General features: G+C 41.3%; 1 protein-coding gene across 6 annotated transcripts in view; it reads right to left on the bottom strand.

The window, feature by feature from the left end:
- The window catches only part of RNF24 (ring finger protein 24), a 71185-nt gene that overhangs the window by 5950 nt on the left and 44461 nt on the right, over nucleotides 1-20774 (bottom strand). For 2 of the 6 annotated variants that reach the window (XM_054724346.1, XM_054724348.1), the window contains exons 3-6: nucleotides 16286-16328; nucleotides 13802-13843; nucleotides 3441-3520; nucleotides 2642-2721 (exon numbers count right to left, since the gene is read on the bottom strand). In XM_054724346.1, coding sequence (XP_054580321.1) covers nucleotides 2642-2721; nucleotides 3441-3520; nucleotides 13802-13843; nucleotides 16286-16328 — 245 coding nt within the window. Of the gene's footprint in view, nucleotides 1-1229; nucleotides 1249-1810; nucleotides 2722-3440; nucleotides 3521-13801; nucleotides 13844-16285; nucleotides 16329-20774 lie in introns of those variants that run through there. The other 4 variants (XR_008557759.1, XM_008141052.3, XM_054724347.1 and 1 more) reach the window with 4 other exon arrangements.

The following is a 20774-nucleotide window of genomic DNA, read 5'->3' as shown; positions in this document are numbered from 1 at the left end:
GATGGAAATTTACCTTTGTCACACAATGCTGTGACTAACCTGCTAGCCCATGCACTTACCAGTGCAGTACAGGGAAGTGCTGGAAGAGGATCCAAATGTGGGTGGCAAATGCATTCAGGTTGTGTTGCTAACTGCCAAGCGACAATGGCTATGCTGCAAAAGGACACCACACCCAGAAAGGGGAGATGACTGAGCAGAGCGGGCACTCGGCACTCCAACGTCCAGCCCCATCTTAGTGGAAATGCTGCATTTTAAAAAGCCTCCCCCTCCCCCACATTCACAAGTGTTGAGATCGTATTAGTGGCACCTCCTGGGGCAAAGCAGACCCACATGGTGCCAAGTGGAGAGTGCACAGCCTTCTCAAGCTTTCCTCTAAACTATTTGGCTTTGCACCTCTGGCCCGGTGCATACCAATGCCCTCTGCTTTTAGCTGTGACACAGTGAAATGAATTAGCCTCCCTATCAATACAGGGACATGGTGAAGCTGTCTCCTTGTTACTGACACGGGGACAGAAAAAGGCTGCAACTGGAAGGCTAGAATCCTACAAAACCGAGTGGAAGAAATCTGCAGTACAGAGCACAAGCATTCCTCTGAGGGGAAAATTTTTCTCTTTCTTATTCGAAGTCCATAACGACAAGATGACATTTGTCCCAACGCCATTCCAGGGAAAATGGTGGGTTGGTGGTCATTAATGAGGCTAGTGCAGAAGCAAGCCTACTTGGTCACTAACAATATTTCACTGTAAACTGGGTGCTTTGCAGCATTCAACTCTATTGTGCTACAGAGAACACAGAAACAGAGGGTGAAAGTCCAAATAGTTCTTTTCATGGGTGCCAAACAGGCTAAGGCTTTCATACAAAAATATTCCACACTTTCCTTGCCCTGTTTAAGAAACAGTCCAGTTGGCATACCATAGGAATACCATGCACCAGGTCACACAGGAAACAGCCACTTCTGACCAAGTGGACTTGTAATTTTCCAAACTGGATTCTGCCCAGCACTTTGCTAGGCTGATAGGAATTTTCCTCATCCTTTGACTGCAGCTACCTGAGCCAGGGATAGGTTCCCTTTCCCATTCTAAGATGGTAGAGGCTGGATTCCAGAAAAAGTTCTTGGATAAATGCCATAATCAGAATTGCAAAACTTCCTCCATCCTCTCTCCATACCATGCAGGCAGCATTTCCAGTGAGAGACAGCCCCCCTCACACCTGTGAGGGAGCAGAGGCAAGCTGACAAGGAACCCATCCCTAGAATGGAAGGAGATGGAGAACAGGGCTGTGGGAAAGAACTACAAAGTTCTCAGCTAATTTATACAATATTCATGAATCTAAAGGACTCTGAGTCACTTCTAGAAAAGTTGGACAGAAAGAGCCAAAGAATAGCATGCATTTCTCTCCTGTAAAAAAACTTGCAATTTTCGCAAGTCCGAATACTGAGGCACACACCAATGAGTGAACAGCCCTGCAGGAGCTTCCTGAAACTATTTACAATTTCAAGTGGGTCCCTGGCTAAAGAATTACAGAGGGATCTTATTTGGGATGTTTTAAGTTAAAAAAGTCAATGCCAGCATTTTCTCTGAAGTACAAAGAGAGAGGGCAAGAAGGGGAGAGGAAAGGGGGCCAGCATCCTCCTGTCTCAGCAGGGCCAGGAGGACTAGCCATTCTCCGCTGTCTGAGGGCTCCCAGTGGCTCCCTCCCAAGACCAGCAGCTATGCTGGAACCACACTTCGAATGGGGGAATGTGGGCAGCACTCTGAGGCCCCTGGGGCACACGGTTAGCAAGGGCTCGGAGGCCCAGGCCCAGGCCCAAGCCCACTGGGGCCCCTGATGGGCAGCTTGGCTGTGCCTCACTGGTGAGGTGGGTGTGGAATAAGAGGAAATGGCTGCAGACCAGGCCTTTCCAAGCGCATCTAATGTTTTTAGCTTAGGTAACTTGATACGCAGATGTTGTAAAACTGAGGGAGAAGTGATAGTGAGGGGCACTGTAACCAAAGCCCTTGGGTTCCAACATTATTTTATCAAAGGAATATAAGGTGAAAAGCCTTTGTTGGCACTGTCTCACCAACCAGGCAACCGGTCGTGCTTCGGCTGAGGTAACCGCTGGTTTTACTTGGCTCAGGGGCTGCCGGGAAGGTTTGCTGCTGCTAAGGCATGCACAGTCTGCATAGAAGCTCATCTGTCCACAGGGCAGGGGCGTTGGTGGCTTTAAAGACCTGCCCTCAGTTCCTTTCTCTAGCACTTGTGTTTATCTTCCCTTCTGCTTGACAAAAGTCACCTTACATGGAGATAAGTGTCTGGGAGACAGCATGGAATTGAGTTGGCAAGAGACTCTCATGAAGTTTCTTGAACCAAACCTGCAGGCTCATTTAACTTTTCTCTTGACATAAGATACTGTCAGCGTGCTTTGGTTGTCACATAACCCAGAAGTCTGAGTTCTTAGCTTAGTTGGCCCAAGAGTTATTCATGAGGCAAAGGAAGTGGCAGCTGGTACCCCAGGTAGAACAGCCAACACAGAGAACACTTGTGTTCCTCCTGCCTCTGTGTGGATGTGGAATCCTGCAACAGTTTGATCCTGTGGTGAGCTATACAATGTTCTCTGCCCCTGGCAGGGGCCCCTGTGGGGGTCCACGGTCCTGCTTACTGTGCAACTGGGCCAGCTGCAGAACTGGCATGTTGCACAGTGGACACACTTTCCGAACCTCCAGCCACTTAATAAGGCACCTGCAGAATGAGACACCACAGGAGGGAAGACATCAGTGCCATGCTCACGGTACATCAGCCCACCCACCCACCCACCCACACATTTTGCATGTTGAACACATCTGTCGCCCAGGACAGCCAGGTCCTAATGAGCTCCACCCTCAATGAGAACCCACTTTACCCTCTGGAGGAGCCAGAGCTCCAAGCATGCTGCTCCCTCAGTCATCATGGTTTCTTAAGGAAGTACAGTGAGGGTGGTGCAAAGTAGGAGAAATAAAATTTTCTAATAGACATGCAAAATGTATAAAATTGCAAGGGAAGAGGGAGTATGAATATGTTTGCACGAAGAGGGAGGAGAGAGCCCCACACTGCCATTTACGTTCAGACTCATCTATCTAGATTTAAAGTAACGATGGTTTTGATTAACGTAAGTTTTTTGGAGTGGGAGCTCTCATCGGAACGTTCCATTAAGTAGCGGTGTTATAGCCTGGGCTCCCAGGAGGTGTGGGTTTGTCTGGCATTCTGCCCAAAGTCCTGCCACGGTGCTCATGTTCCACGACCCCAATTCCTCCTAGTGCCATGTTGCCATGTACACACCCCCCACCCTGTAGGGTGCTTTCTGCACTGGAGGCCAATCATGAAGCCTTCAAGCTTGTCTGGCACTGTTCCAAGCCCACAAGTCAGTTGGATGATGTGCCTCAAACTCAGGTTCCCTTAAATAGTTTCATACCAATACTTACTTTCTGTGGAAGGCATGCTTACACGGACAAATCCCCAACTCATCTCGAGGCTTGAAGTCTTCTAGACACACTGCACAGAGCTGAAAGATAAATTCACAGATGAGGAAAAGTGTCTGCTAAGCACTCTCCCAGGTCACAAAGTCAAGTGCAGGCCTGCGAGGCCCAGTCATTTGAAAGGGTTTGTAATGTCCCACAGTTTAAGTGAAAGAAAGAGGCTCGACTGGGCAACGTCTTCTGAAGAACCTCCTGCGCTTCCTGTCACATGTCTTCAAAGATGAAGGGCAGGTGAGAGAAGAAAGACAGCAAAAGGCAGTTTGCTTTAGTGCGTCAGAAGGGTCTGACTTAGGTTAGTCCTCACTAGCGAGGCTGGACATGATGGAACTGCCTGTGGTGTGCCGGCAGGGGTGCTCTGCCTGCTCAGCAGCAGAGCTCTGACAGGGACTGCTCATGCCCCGGGCTCTCCTTTCTCTGGTAACATGCCCTCACTCTGGCACTGTCCTTCTGTCAGGATCTGCCTTTGTCATATAAAATGTTACCCAAGCCCGGCTGGTGTGGCTCAGTGTTTGATTCCTGATCAGGGCATATGCCTGGGTTGCAGGCTCAATTTCCAGTAGGGGGAGTGCAGGCGGCAGCTGATAGGTAAGTCTCATCATTGATGTTTCTACCTCTTCTCCCTCTCCCTTCCTCTCTCTGAAATCAATAAAAACATATTTTAAAAAATTATTCAAGAGTCTCTGAATTAAACTTGAGAAAATGTGCAGGTGGGGCCAGGCCTGCTGACAGGTGGCCAGGCTCCGCAGCTTTTCACAGGCTTTTCCTTCACACCCAGATGCTGGGGTTCAGCCACCACTTCTTGAGCACTTACCAGTGCGCAGGGACACCAACTATCGTCACTTTTACCCATTTTACAGATGGAACAGAAGCTCAGAGCAATCACCATGCTTCCTGAGGCCATGCAGTTGGTGAGTGTGGCTGGGCTGGGTCCCAGGTCTCCGGCACTGATGTGCTGTATTCCTTCCCTCTTGCTTCCCTGTCCATCTCCAGGGATCCTGGTTCAACTATTAACATTTCTGCCCAGACTGATGACATGGCCTCGCTTTCACTTGTTTGTAACCTACGACATGTAACCCAATCTTCTTAGGTTATGTGACAGGACATGTGGCTCTTGGTGCCCATGGCCAGTGCCATGAATGCTGGCCTTCCCACACTCTTCCCGCAGGGCCTTGTGTATATAGCAGACAGGATCTTCAGGAAGAGGAGAAAGAATAACTAACTATCTTGTCAGACTTGGCATTACTGCCAAGACAGCAGGAGAGCAGGGAGGAAGGCAGGGCAGACCGCTGGCCTTGGCTTGGACACCCACTAGCTGCGTGATCTCTGCCATTCTGATGCCTCTCAAGCTCTGTTCCTTCATCTACGTAACGTGAGGACACTACCTGCCCCACCTCCTTCAGAGGGCTGTTACCAGCTCAGGCTGGTGGGATCAGACTGAGGAGGCAGCACGGCCGTCTGCCAGTATCAGTGGCTTTTATCCCAGTGCTGCAATGGGAGCACTATTTTCAAGCCCATTTTATTCTGGAGGAAGTTTGAGAACACGCTGTTGGTAAAGATGAGACACTAGCTGCTCTAGCTTTGAAGTGACCTTTTGGGACCTCAGCTTCCCACCCGTAAAGGCGGAATGATGTTCCCATCTCCTAGCGTGTGAACAGGCCCTATGGCCTTAAACACCCAGCTTCCTCTTGGCATAGCCTTCTGAAACACGGTCAGGACTCTGCTGGCTCTGATCCAGCACTGATCCTACCAAAGGACAAGAAGTTGACAAGTCACTCATTTTTATTTGCTTATTTTTCCAGGATCCCTAATTCTAAAACCACAGTCACCTGAAAAAACCCCCACAAGATAAATTCTGACACGTTAACTGCTAAAGGGAACAAAAGTCAAGGACAATCACAAAGAGAAAAGGCTTGAATCTGACATCTTAGAAGCTCCCTGAAGGGTCAAACTAATTTTACAACTTTAAAAAATATATATTTTAATTGAGTTTTAGAGAGAGAAGAAGTGAGAGGGAGGGAGGGAGAGAAAGAAACATCAAAGTGAGAGAGAATCCAGTTTCCTCCTGTATGCACTCTGACTGGGCACGTGCCCTGACTGGGAATCAAAATGATGACCTTTTGGTGTATGTGATAATGCTCAATCAATTGAGCCACACTGGCCTGGGCCTAATTTTACAGCTTTAAAGATCACATTTTGCAAATAAACTTTACTTTCCAATATGGTGTCGGAGCAACTGGACATCCATAGGCACAGGAGCAGGATTGACCCCTAAAACATAGGCAATCAAAGGGGAAAAAACGGACAAATTGGACTTCATCAAATTAAAACTTTGGTTTTGCAAAAGACCCCTTTAGGATACAAGATTGGGATAATTATTTGCAGATATTTTATTTTGTAGGCTATTTTATTACTGAGCTGTAAGAGTTATTATATATTCTGAATACTAGACTCTTATCAGACATAAGATTTGCAAATATTTTTTCCCTGTGGGTTTTATCAGAAAACCATAAAAAAACAGAAGAACGTGGCACAACATTTTATAAGTGATGAGAGAAAAGGACTGTCAACCCAGAGTTCTATATCCAACAAAAACAACCTTCAGGAATGAAGGTAAAATAAAGATATTCTCAGATGAAGGCAAACTAATAGAATTCATAGCCAGCAGATCTGCTCTATGAGAATTGTTAAAGGAAGGTCATTGGATAGAAGAAATATGACAAAAGAAGTAAACTTGGAACACTGGGAATGAAGAGCAATGGAAATGATAATTATCTAGATAAATATAATAGACTAAATTCTTCCTGTCCTAAGTTCTCTAAAATATATCTAATGGTTAAAAGTAAAAATATATAACAATGTCTGATGGGATTTTCAATGTATATCAATGTGCTTTGACAGCTATTACAAAAAGGGGAAAACATAAAAGGATTGTTTTTTATGTTACATAAGATTTCTACATTTCAATTGAAGTGTGAAAATATTGATTCTTTTTGTAATCTCTAAGCAGTCATTAAAAAAATTATACAAAAAATAGTTCAAATCACAACAGATAAAGTAGAATACTAAAAATGTTCAAATAACTGAAAAGAAGGCAGGAAAAGGAAAATAAAGAAATAAAGGGAGGGGAAAGTGGAAGACAAATAATAAAATGGTAGATCTAATTCCAAACATACCAACAATTGCACTGAATGTAAATGCTCTAAACACACCGATTAAAAGACAGATTTTCAGAGTGGATCAAAAAACATTTCTCAACTATGTGCTGCATATAAGAACTCAGATAAAATATAATTATATTAGAGCCCCAGTGCACGAAATTAGTGCACTGGACGGGGGCGGGGGGAATCCCTCAGCCTGGCCTGCGCCCTCTTACAGTCCAGGACCCCTTGGGGTATGTCCCCCTGCCAGCTTAGGCCCGCTCCTTACTGCCTGCCTGCAGTGAAGGCAGGAGAGGCTCTGGCTGAGCCTGGCTTCTGGCTGAGCAGCACTCCCCCTGTGGAAGCGCACTGACCACCAGGCGGCAGCTCCTGCATTGAGCATCTGCCCCCCCTGGTGGTCACTGTGTGTCATAGTGACTGGTCGTTCTGCTGGTTGGTCAATTTGCATATTAGGGTTTTATTTTATAGGATAGGTAGACTGAAAATAATAAAAGGATGGAAAAAAGACATGCCATGTAAACATTAATCAAAAAAAGCTAGAATGGCTATATTAACAGACACATATTTCAAAACAAATTACCAAGGATAAAGAGGGATATTACTTAAAAAAAAATCCTCACCCAAGGGTATGTTTTTCATTGATTCTAAAGAGAGAGGAAGGGAGAAGGAAAGAGAGAAAAAACCATCAATGTGAGAGAGAAACATTGATCGGTTGCCTCCCACATTGGCCCTGACTGGGGATCAGACCCACAATCTGGTTATGTATCCTGACTGGGAATCGAACCCAAGACCCTTTGGTGCATGGGACAATGCTCCAACCAAGTGAGCCACACTGGCCAGGGGAAGGGATATTACATTTTGATAAAGAGTCAATTGCCAGGAAGACATAAAAATCCTAAATGTGTCTGACCCTAATAATGGAACTCCATATAAAAAAGCTGTGGTACATTTATACCATGAAATACTATGCAGCAGAAAAAAAGAAGAGTCTCTTACCTTTTGAGACAGCATGGAGGGGCCTGGAGAGTATTATGCTAAGTGAAATAAGCCAGTCAGAGAAAGACAAGTATCACATGCTCTCACTCATATATGGAATCTAGTGAACAAAATAAACTGCTGAAAAAATAGATTCAGAGACATAGAAGCATGGAACAGACTATCAAATCTCAGAGGGAAGGAGGAGGTGGGTGGGTGGGAAGAGATCAACCAAAGAACTTGTATGTATAGATGCATAACCCATGTGCACAGATGAAGGGTGAAGGCTTGGGGTGGGGGCAGGTGTGGGTTAGAAGAGGACAATAAGGGAAAAAAGGGAACATCTGTAATACTTTCAACAATAAAGATTAAAAAAAGAAATGAGAAGACATATGTTTATAAATTAGAAGACTTGACACAGTTAAAGATGCCAATTTCTCCCCAAATGATTTATAGATTTAATGCAATACTAACCAAAATCCCAGCAGGATTTTTTTTTTTTTTTAAGATATAGGCAAGCTGATGCTAAAATTTACTTGGAAGAGCAAAGGAACTAGACTAGCTAAAACAGTATTGGAAAAGAAGAATAAAGTTGAAGGAATTATACTACTTGATTTTAAGACTTACTATGAAGCTACAGTAATTAAGGCTAAAGAGATAGACAATTAATCAATGGAACAGATTAGAGAATCCAGAAACAGACTCACAGAAATATGGCCATCTGATTTTTGACAAAGATGCAAAATAAATTTAATGGAGAAAACAACCACTCATCATAACCAGAGCCGAGGACATTGTGGTGAACAAATTAAAGAATAAATGCAAATGGCAAGTAGATGATAGACTAATGCCAAGACTCTCAGGCTTTACCTGAAAAGCCCCAGATCTGACAACAACTATCTTCCCCATGGCAACAATTAGCTAGAATTGAGTGCTAGCAACCCCTCTTCACAGGACCTGCATGTCCCAGTGTGTCACAGCTTCCATGGCACCTGTTTCTCTTGACCCCAAGATCCATTAGATGCCATTTATTATCTCACTTGCATGGTGAGAACTAGAAACATGATTTTTTTAGAAATGTGTTCCTCTATATCTATATTTCTGTTAAAAGGTGGAGGAAGAAAAAAAAGGGTAAACTATGAGTTTTAAGAGAGGATATTTTTCTTTATAGAAGGACAATGTATTATCACTAGAGGCCTGGTGTACAAATTCATGCACTGGTGGGGTCCCTCGGTGTGGCCTGTGGGGATCGGGCTGAAACCGGCATCCAACATTCCCCCAAGGGATGTAGTAGTGCATGAAGTGGCAGGGGCTGGGGAAGAGGCGCTTCTGCTCATCCTGGTCAGCTGAGCATCTGCCCCCGTCTTCCACCGCTGCCCCTTGCATCTCCTGGTCTGCCGCACCCAGCTATGGAGAAGTGTGTCCCTAGGGCGGAGCTTCCACGGCCTCGCTGGGGGTGCCGAATGAGGCTCAGAGAAGTGGGGTGAGTGCCCAAGGGTAGCCTCCCTGGGGAGCAGCGAAATTTGGGCTGATGGCCTGGCTTCCCAATGTGAACTGCAGCTCAGCACCACCTGCTTGCAACCTTTCATGGACTCAATCACCTGTTTCTCTTTTTGTCTGTCCGAGTTGACTCTCCTGGCTGCTTGGCACCTGTATATGCAAATTAACCCACCATCTTTGTTGGGTTAATTTGTATACTCATTCCTGATTGGCTGGTGGGCATCATGAAGGTATGGTCAATTAGCACGTTACTCTTTTATTAGTGTAGACTAGAGGCCTGGTGCATGAAATTCGTGCATGGGGGGGGTATCCCTCAGCCAAGCCTGCACCCTCTCCAATCTGGGACATCCCTCTCACAATCCAGGACTGCTGGCTCCCAACTGCTCACCTGCCTGCCTGCCTGATTGCCCCTAACCACTCCCCTGCCAGCCTGATCGATGCCTAACTGCTCCCCTGCTGGCCCGATTGCCCCTAATTGCTCCCCTGCAGGCCTGGTTGCCCCCAACTGCCCTCCTCTGCTGGCCGGTCATCCCTAACTTCCCTCCCTTGCCAGCCTGGTCTCCCCTAACTGTCCTCCCCTGCTGGCCCGATTGCCCCCAACTGCCCTCTCCTGCAGGCCTGGTTCCCCCCAACTGCCCTCCCCTGCAGACCTAGTTGCCCCCAACTGTTGTCCCCTGCTGGCCTGATTGCCCACAACTGCTCTCCCCTGCCAGCTATCTTGTGGTGGCCATCTTTGACCACATGGGGTGGCCATCTTGTGTGTTGGAGTGATGATCAATTTGCATATTACCTCTTTATTATATAAGATATACTAGAGGCCCTGTGCACAAAAATTCATGCATTGGAGGGGTCCCTCAGCCTGGCCTGCCCCCTTTCACAGCCCGGGAGCCCTCAGGGGATGTCCTACTGACAGCTTAGGAGAGGGCCTAAGCTTCAGTCTGGCCTCTCTCTGCGGGAGGCGGGCAAAGCAGGGGATGGCACCGCCCCCATCACCCCGCCGCTGCAGCCACCTGCCCTCAGCCCTCGCAGCTGCAATGGCTTTGTCTGGAAGGATGTCCGGAAGACATCTGGTCTAATTAGCATATTACCCTTTTATTAGTATAGACAGAGGCTTGAATATGTATATATCACCCTTTAGCTTCACTTATAAGTGTTGCCTGACTCCTAGACTGGTAGGAAAAACATAAACAAAAAATGATATAGTCACAAACATAAAGCTAACTGTCTAGGACACTGTGGGGGCTAGGGTGGAGTGGGGTGGTGCCTGGGCATCTGAGTCTGAAAGGTCCCAAGAAGGCTCCCTTATGGGAGCAAAAGCCAGAAAAATCATGGACCTCTCAGTGTATACACCAGGTAATAGCACCCTCTGCACATTCCATGACTTTCTCATTTACACACTCATCTGTGAGACTTCTTGAGAGCAGAAAATAGTACATATATTATGCTTCTTTGTGTCTCTATGATTTAGTACAGTGTCTGACATGTTTTATGTATTAAATAATTTAAAAATTATTTTTAAAATTTAATGTTAACTTATTTTCCTTCCTTAAAATCAAGAACATTGCATATAAAACTGACATCCATTTGACCAATTTCATTAATATTTTTCTTCTTTTCTCCTCCTCTGTGTGATCATTACATGTCCTTCTCAAACAGTAAAACACTTTGCAATTTGCAGTATGCATACAAACCCATGGACAACCTAGTGTTTATTTTATTTTACATATATGATATAAACATTTATATCATTTTGCAACTTGCTTTTATCAAGATCTCATTAGAGATTTTTCCAGGTTGATTGCTGTACTTCTAGATGGAACTTGTTCCTTAATTTTGCCTGCTTTATAGTACGTCATTGTATGAGTCACAGTATCAGGTTTCTTTTCTGGTTTGTCCCTAACCGCTTCTGCCTGCCAGCCTGATCACCCCCTAAGCCCTCCCCTGCCAGCCTAATCGACACCTAACTGCTGGCCCGATTGCCCCTAACTCCTCCCCTGCCGGCCTGGTCACCCCTAACTGCCCTCCCCTGCAGGCCTGGTTGCCCCTAACTGTCCTCCCCTGCAGGCCTGGTCGCCCCCAACTGGTCTCTCCCTCTCTTAGTGGGTGATCTTCCAGCGTATCATGTTTTATTTATTCATTATGCTACTGATGGACACTTAGCTTGTCTCTGATTTTTCACTATTGTAATTATTCAATAACAGTATTCATACTGAAATCACTGTATAATTAGGCTACACACAAAAAAAAGTTTGACAAAAAATAGTTTCATTACCAAAAAATGCAGCTGGAAAGAACCAAATGAATTGTGAAAAACACATAATGCCTCTAAACACAAGCTGTAGAGCAAGGTTAGGTTTTCCAAGCTATAGTTTTAAATAGCAGGGGAAGGGTAGCTCAGTAGCTTGGTCAGACCCAGCAGAATTGAAATTGGTGGGTACAGCTGGGATACTAACTCTGATAGACAATACTGCAACACAATGCACTTAGTTTTTTTTTTTTTTTTTTTAAATATATTTTATTGATTTTCTACAGAGAGGAAGGGAGAGGGATAGAGAGCTAGAAACATCGATGATAGAGAAACATCGACCAGCTGCCTCCTGCACACCCCCCCCCCCGGGGATGTGCCCGCAACCGAGGCACATGCCCTTGACCGGAATCGAACCTGGGACCCTTTCAGTCCGCAGACCGACGCTCCATCCACTGAGCCAAACCGGTTTCGGCAACACAATGCACTTAGGATAAAGACTCTAAACCGATGGGTCAGACCAATAAGAAAGACTTCTATTCCTGACAAACCTGGTTATTCAATATTGCTAATGTATGTTAGGATTTAATCTTTTAATTTGTGGCCATCAAAGAGACCCTAAATAGAAAAGGGATCACCCTCTATTACTGCATGTTAATTTTGGCCATGTGCCAAAGTTAACTTTTGGGAAATTTTAAAAATCAAACAGTAAGTGATGTTTGAGTTTAATTCAAGGTTAGGCCTAAAATGCTGTAACATATCAATTCTGATGAAAAAATATGCAGAAAGAGCAAAGAATTTCAAAGTGTTCAATAATAGAAATAATTTTTATTATTATTCAAATAATTTTACAATCTGTCTTTAAAGAAGAGATGGGCAATGTAGCTTCACCACAGTTAATCTAAGAAAACAGATATTACACGTTCAACTTTCCAAGTCCTTGTTGTAAACACCAACTCAAAAACTCAGAGAGAAAGAGAAAAGGCCCTAAAATTAAAAATAAAAATTCTGAGCATTTGTAATTAGAGGCAACACAAGGAATAAAATTAGGATTCTTATGGACTATGACTATGTGTCTTAAGGTACACATCAGGGCACACGCACACACTTGGTATTTAAGTTACAAAGCACAATCCCATAGGGAACACCTATGGACCAACCACCGTGCAACCGCAACTCAAGATCACCCCAAGGCTGTGCCTCTCCCCGTGTTCTTCCCTATTCCACCCTCTGCCGCTTCCCCTCCAACTCCCACCTCCAAGAAACAGTCACCGCCTTTCTGTGACATTGGTAAGAAGGAACTACTGGGAACATTTTCAAGAGTGAAATTACTGTAAATTCACCTTGAGTAGAAAAACCAACATATCTATCTCCTATTCATAGTGCACTGACAGAAAGCAGCATCCCTGCTGCTTGCAATCTTACATGGGCACCATCCCTATTAAAAATATGAGTTACGTTATTCTCTTAGTCTTCACACAATTGACTTTTATGACCTCATCCTCAAATGTTCTATTAAACTGACCAAAATAAGTCAAATTTTATTTTGTTAGTTAATCCTCACTGAGGATATTTTTCCATTGATTTTTATTTTTATTTATTTATTTTTTATCCTCACCCGAGGATATTTTTCCATTGACTTTAAGAGAGAGTGGGAGAGAGAGGGGAAGACAGAGAGAAATATTGATGTGAGAGAAACACATCGATTGGCTGCCTCCTGCATAACCCCGACCAGGGCCAGGGCCAGGGCCCAGGAGGACCCTGCAATCAAAGTGCGTGCCCTTGACCAGAATCGAACCCGAGACCCTTTGGTCTGCAGTCTGATGCTCTAGCCACTGAGCCAAACTGGCTAGGGCTTTCCACTGATTTTTAGAGAGAGTGGAAGGGAGGAGGGAAACAGAGAGAGAGAAACATGGATATGAGAGAGACTGATATCAATTGATTGCCTCCTGCATGCACCCTGGGCCCCAACCTGGACGGGGGATTGAGCCCGCAACTGAGGTACATGCCCTTGGCTGGAAGTGAACCCAAGACCCTTCAGTCCAAGGGCCGATGCTCTATTCACTGAGCCAAACCGGCTAGGACAAAATAAACCTAATTAAAAAAAATCCTCACCTGGGGACATGCTTAGAGAGAGGACAGGAGAGAGTGAGAGACAGAGAAACATCAATGTGAGAGAGAAACATCGATTGGCTGCCTTTTGTAAATGCCCTGACCAGGGATGGAACTCACAACCTGGGTATGTGCCCTGTCCAGGAATGGAATCTGCAACATTTTGGTGCACAGGGCAACGCTCAACCAACTGAGCTATTCTGACCAGGCTAAATAAACTTAATTTTTTTCAACTTCTGAAAATAAAGATGTTTAAGCATACCACTCTATTAGAAAATAGCTCAAGAAAAGACTAAAATACTTATAAGGCAACTTACTTCATGTAAATTCAGTTCTTTCACTTTCTCTTTTAATATAACCTGTAAGATAAAAAGTATGTTTTTATGCCCACTTAAGTTTATAATTTAAAAATTTTCTCATTATACTTACAAATATTTTTCTTTTGTATATATAGCTCATTTCCCCTCTTATTCAGTATTGAAGAGAATTTCTTTTACAGTTTGAGATAGAACATTTTATCAACATTCTTTGAAATTGAACAATGATGCAATATTCTTCTGGAAAGCAACTTTAAAGTTTCTTTGACAATAGGTTAAATTTTGGGAAAAGACATTAACACATGCCCATATAGACTAAGTGCAAACATAGGGTAAGAAATTTACTGCCTTATGGTTCAGTAAAACACAGCACTGGCTGATGGGATTAATTAGTATTTATTAAAGATTAAAAAGTAAAATTAATCTTAATTTTAGAAGTTTTGCTCATTATTATACATCACTATCTTCAGAAAACTATATCTAACTAGAGTTATGTAAATAGGCTTAAAACTTATCCAGGTGCTGTTTGTAACCTGACTTTGTAGTGACTGGATATCAGTTAAAAGGAATGCCAAATGATAAGAGGACAAATTACTGCTTAAATTGAAATTTTCTGAGAATAAACTTAGCTTATTAGAATTATATGTCATCTTCAAGTGAAAAAACAGACAAGTGAAATTTGGGAAAAATCTCTATTTTGAGTATCATATACCTGAATCAAAAATAGTTTTGAGGGCAAATCACATTTTCAGAAATCACAACAAAAAGCTACCATCTAGCTATGCAGAGATGTATTAAATTTCAAATTCAGTATTTTTTAAGGACAATTTTTACCACGTCTTATGACTTTAATAGTTCTATCAGTAATTTCACCTTTTAAATGACCAGTAAGGCCAATTTTATTTAAAAAAATATTTTATTGATTTTTTTACAGAGAGGAAGAGAGAGGGATAGAGAGTTAGAAACATTGATGAGAGGGAAACATCGATCAGCTGCCTCCTGTACACCCCCACTGGGGACATGCCCGCAAGGTTCATGCCCTTGACCAGAATCGAACCGGGGACCCTTCAGTCCGCAGACTGACGCTCTATCCATTGAGCCAAACCGGTTAGGGCCAATTTTACTTTTTAGTTAGCTTTTTTTTTTTTTTTTTTACATACAAATACCTTGTAGATTGTCAAGATCATGAAAGAACTGAGACAAAAAGATTCATTTAGAAAACTAAAACATTCCAGTCTGTGTATGAATCCCACATGAAACCTATAGGGCAGAGTGTGGGGTTACCTATGACATCAATGTCGACATCTAAGAAACTTGCTCATAAGCTCAGATTTCAGAGACACAGACAAAGGATGGACAAAATGATAAGTAATCCTAAACTGGTGAGATGGTTCTGTAACATCATGTCATAAAGGTTAAAGACCAAAATAAGCTGAAGCTTGCCCCACCTCTCCCCAAAAAGCTAAGAACAACAAAATAATTTCATGCTTTAGTTCAAAAGAAAAGGAACAACTAGGCCCAGTTTGGTGTTAGTGGTAAAATGTTAATGAATGACACATGTAAGAAAAAAGAAATTTTACTTTGCTTTAAGTAAAGCTAAGTTTATTACTTTAAAGAACCAATCCGTAAAGGGGCAGGGTTACCAGTGATGATCCAAGTAGACTTCTAGTGGTGTGACATTAGCTAACATTTAAAGTACAGAAGGGGAGGAGATGAGATCACTAGAACAGAGTTGGTCGTCTCTGAGGAAGTTGTATGTTTTTAATGAGGGAGGTAAAAAAATATTTAATGGAATCTCATCTATATATATAAAAGGTTAAGTGACGGAATGTACGTCCGTCTGACCAACCAACCGGCTGGTACATATGATGCGCACTGGCAATTTAAAAATAAATGTTGACTCGCGCATGTGTGATACATATAAAGCTCTCGCTGGCACCAATCACATGCGTGTGTTTTGATCTGTCATTGTTGATCGTGAATTTGGTTGTTTTTGTTGACATTCTGAAGCTAAAAGAAAGCAGCTGTCATGTCTTTGTTGTTGTTATATCATGATGTTATTTATTAATCAATTTATATATTATTTTCATATACATTTTACTAATTTTCTTTCATCTCTGACATTTCTATTATAGAGAAAGGGTGAACAGTGATATTAAAATATTTCTTCTAATTAATTTCCTTTCAATGTGCATGAATCTATGCACTGGGCCACTAGTTTAATATAATCTTTAAGAATTATAAGCTACAGCATTTCTCTTTAGCAAAATGTTAGCTTAAGTTCCCTGTTAAACTATATTATTGTATCATGTGAACTTTCTATAATTAGAAAGAAGAGTACTTAAAGTTGATCTATTTTTATTGCAAACTGGCAAATAAAATGTTAAAATGAACACAAGTCCTAGTTTAAAATGAGTGCAAATCTGAGTTCTCATTTTTTGGGTACAAAACACTATCAAAGTCAATCTGAAGTAAATTTCTCACCTGTTTATAGGCATAAAATTCTTTGTGTGCTTGATGTCTTAGCCTAAAAGACAAATGAACAATGTGATATTGAGATTTCCAACACAACAATTTGAAAAAAATAAGGAAACTGCTAATTTTGGTAACAGTTTATATCATTTATGGTTTAAAATCCAGAGTCTTTATCTTGGAATATACCCAAATGACACATCTGTTACATGTCATGAGAAAGTGAACAGTGAACCATAAAATGATATCTAAATGTAAATTCAAGTAAAATCTCATTAAAACAAAATCTCATTAATACAACAAATATTTTAATGAAGCCTCAATTCTTTTTATGTTGATGATAGTCCACTTGTTTCAATATTTAATATACCACTTTTAATTTAAAATTTTAAGTATAATATACATCTAAAAATTACAAAAACCTTAAGAATTCAGCTAATTAAAAAATACACATACACATTTATATACACCAGTGTAACTATCACCTAGTCAAGATACACAACATTTACAGCACCCCTTCAATGACTCCTCCCAATCAATATCCACCCAAAGAGGTCGCCATTATCCTGATTTCTATCATTACAGATTAATGATGCTTGTTTTTGAACTCCACATAAATGGATCATTTGGGATACTCTTTTGCACTGGCTTCTTTCAGCCAACAGTTACTTTTGAAATTTATCTATGTTGTTGCAGTAATTCTCTTTTTGACTGACATATAGTGTTCCATTGTATGAACACTATAAATATAATTTATTTATCTATTCTACTGTTGATAAATATTTAGATTACTTCCAATTTTGGGCTACTATGAATAAAGCTGCTACACAAATTCTTCTACATGTCATTTAGTGGACATATACACTAATTTCTGTGGAGTATATACCTAGGAATAGAACTGCTGATCCAAAGTGCTTGCACTAATTTCTACTCCTGTGGGTAAAGCATGAGAGTTATAGTCGTTCCACATCTTTGCCACTGCTTATAAGGTCGGTTTAAAATTTTAAGCCTATCTAGTGGGTATTCAGTGGTATTCCATTTTGGTTTAAATTTGCATTTCCCAAATGTGCAGAACCCTTTCATATGCTTATTCCCAATTGGATATCTTCTTTTATGAAATGCCTGTTTGAGTTTTTTGCCCATTAAAAAAAATGAGTTGTCTACCTTTTAATTATTGATTTATAGGAATTCCTTATATATTTTAGATGTGAGTCCTCTGTTTGGTCTATGTACTGTAATTATCTACTCCTGCTCCAGGGCTTTTGCCTTTTCATTCTCTTAATGGTATCTTCTGATGAACAGACGCTTTTATTTTAAATGAAGTCCAATTTATCAACTAGTCCCAATAATGTCATTCTTTTTGTGTCCAATTAAAAAAAATCTTTGCCTACCTCCAGATCATGAAGATATTCTCTTGAAAACAATTTGTTATTTTATCTATTACATTTAGATATATATATGATCTGAAATTAGTCTTTATGTATGATTTGAGGTAGAGGTCAAGATTCTTTTCATCCACGTGCAGATTTTTGTTTGACTCATTTATTACAAAGATCCTCCTTCCCCACTGCATTGCAGTGGCACATCTGTTGTAAGTCAGACACAATATGTGAGTCTATTTCAAGAGTTTTTATTCTGTTCCATTGGTCTATTTGCCTATATTTATGTACTAGATTGAACAGTGTCCCCTTAAAAATTATATCTAACTGGAACCTTAGGATATAACCTTATTTGTAAATAGTATTTGCAGATTATTTAATTGAAATAAGGTCATATTGGATGTAGGGTGCATATTGGATTTAGGGTGGACCCTAAATCCAATAAGACTGACGTTCTTAGAAGAGCGGAAATACAGACACAGGGAAGAGAGCCAGGTGAAGAAAGAGACAGAAGTGATGCAGCTACAAGAGGCAAGGAAGGGTCCCATCCTAGAGTCTTCAGAGGGAGCATGGCCCTGCTGACACCTTGAATTGAAATTCTAGCCTCCAGATGGGAGATTACATTTCTGTTGCTCTAAGCCACCCAGTGTGTAGTACGTGGTTGCAGCAGCCCTGGGAAACTGATGCGCCTTGTGTCAATACCATGCTAGTTTGTGTGTTTTTTTTTAATTTGTATTTTGAAATAATTTTAGATTTACAGAAAAGTTGCAAAAAATAAGAGTTCACATATACCTCTCTCCCAGTTTTTCCAAAGTTCATATCTCACACAACCAGAGTACAAAAATCAAAGCAAGTAAATTAACACTGATATATTGATATTAATGTTGATATATCAACAAAATAAGAGACTATTTAAATTTCACCAGTTTTTTTCACTAATATCCTTTTCCTGTTCTATGACCCAATCCATGTCTCCTTAGCCTTTCCCAATCTGTGGCAGGATCCTTATTTTTTCTTTTCTTTCAAGATTTTGACATATTAACCATGATCACTTGTTCATGGAGTGTCTACTGGGTCTCTCCACTGTAGTTATTATTTTCCTTTTTGAAACTGACCAACATCTTGGGGGAGAGATGTTGAAACTGTGTAAAATCCTATTTATTCTCAAGTTTTTGCCCACTGATTTAGCACTCATCTTGCTTGCAACAATTACTGTAGTGTTCGCCTGGTGGTGGCTTTGTAGTTTCCTAATTCCTTGCATAATTAACTGGAATTCTTCCAAAATACTTCCTTGATTTCTAGAGCAAACTACCTCCTACCAATCTTTTCTTAGCCAAGATTCTTCAAAGACGTTATATTTTTTACCCGTTGCTGAAACTTTGCCTCGTTATAACTTACCTTTTATCACCCCTATACCCATGCTACTGAAACTTTTATAAGATTATGGATACAAACCTAATTGTCAAATGTAAAGCTGACCCTTGAATAATGCAGGGGTTAGGGATGCTGATTTCCTGCACAATTGAAAAGTCACATATAACTTTTGACTCCGCAAAAACTTAATTACTAATAACCTACTGTTGACCAGAAGCCTTACTGATAACATAAACAGTCGATTAACAAATTTCTTGTTTACTAGACCTTCTTGGGAGCAGCTGACACAACTGACTCAATCCACTGAAACCCTACTCGTGAGGAACCTCTCTCATGATTTTCTTCTTTCTCCTGTTATCCCTTCCTAGTCTCTTTTATGGGCTCTTCTTTTTTTAAAAATTGACTTGAGAGAAAAAAACATTGATTTGTTGTTTCACATATTGATGCATTCATTGATTGCTTCTTGTATGTGGGGATCAAACCCACAAACTTGGTGTATTGGGATGATGTTCCAACCTACTGAGCTACCCGGCCAGGCCAAGGGCTCTTCTTAAATATTAATGTTTCCCTAGGATTTTGTCCTGCATCCATTTTATTTCACTATACACATTCTCTCTATGGGACATTCTTGGCTTCAGCTTCCACCTATTATTACATGACCCTCTATTTTTAGACCAGACTTCTCATAAGCTTTAGACCTATATGTTCAACTATATACTAAACATCTTGACTGTTACACAGGGAAGACAGTTCTCCCGTGTGTGAAACAGAAACTTTTATTCTTTCACCCAATTTGGCCATCCATTTTCTATCTCTGTGAAGGGATTGCTATCCAACCAACAGCTAAGCTACAAGTCCAGAAAAAATCCTAAGCTCATAATTTTATTGTTCTTAATGCCCAGTCACCAAATTTTGTTCATTTTTACCTCCCCAATATTTTTCACAACCATCCATAACACACACACTCTAGCTCTACTGTCATTGTCTTGGTTCGAGACTTTATAGTATCTATTAGATAACTCAATATTTTCCTTCCATTTTTAGTTTTTAATTTTATTCTTGTTTTTCAGTGTGTAACTAATGACTTCCTACTAGGAACACTATACTTTCATTTACTCAACAAACATTTATTGAGTACCAATACTGTGCCAGATATTGTTCAGTTTTGGGTGTTTGGGATACAGCAAACAGAACAGACAAAACTCTATCTGGGGAGAGAGATAAATAACAAACATAAATTAGAATATTATATGATTCATTATAAAATAGGATAACTCCTAGCAAGGTAAGAGTCCTTTTGTGTTCCAGTAGTGATCTATTCATAGCCCTGTCATGGGCAGCAGATTCTGTACTAAAATGTTGTGTAAGACTGTGGTTGGTAGAGGGTGTCTAGTTTAGATCTAAGCTGTGTTCTTCCAATGGTTCTGATGAGTCTAGCTGTGACTGGAGGGATCTCTCTGCATGAGAACAGAAGAGCACCCTAGAAAGCTGCTGGAGAACTTAACCCTTTGCATTCGCTTGCTTTTTTCTCGATTCCTTTCTTCTACTCAGGATTTAATTTTTTAAATACCCCAGATTTTACAAAGCGCGGCAGTAGAATAAAAAACTGGAGTTTCTTTTCATACAAACTTATTTATTTGGATTTTTTAATATTTCAAATTATTGATACATTCAAAGAGTATAAAAAGAGCTGCTACCGATGCTAACCGTGTCGAGTCACACTCGACATCCGAGTGCAAAAGGTTAAG

Source organism: Eptesicus fuscus, chromosome 12 (assembly GCF_027574615.1).
Source record: "Eptesicus fuscus isolate TK198812 chromosome 12, DD_ASM_mEF_20220401, whole genome shotgun sequence".
Classification (NCBI taxonomy): Eukaryota; Metazoa; Chordata; class Mammalia; order Chiroptera; family Vespertilionidae; genus Eptesicus; species Eptesicus fuscus.
This window is presented reverse-complemented; position numbering and strand designations above follow the sequence as displayed.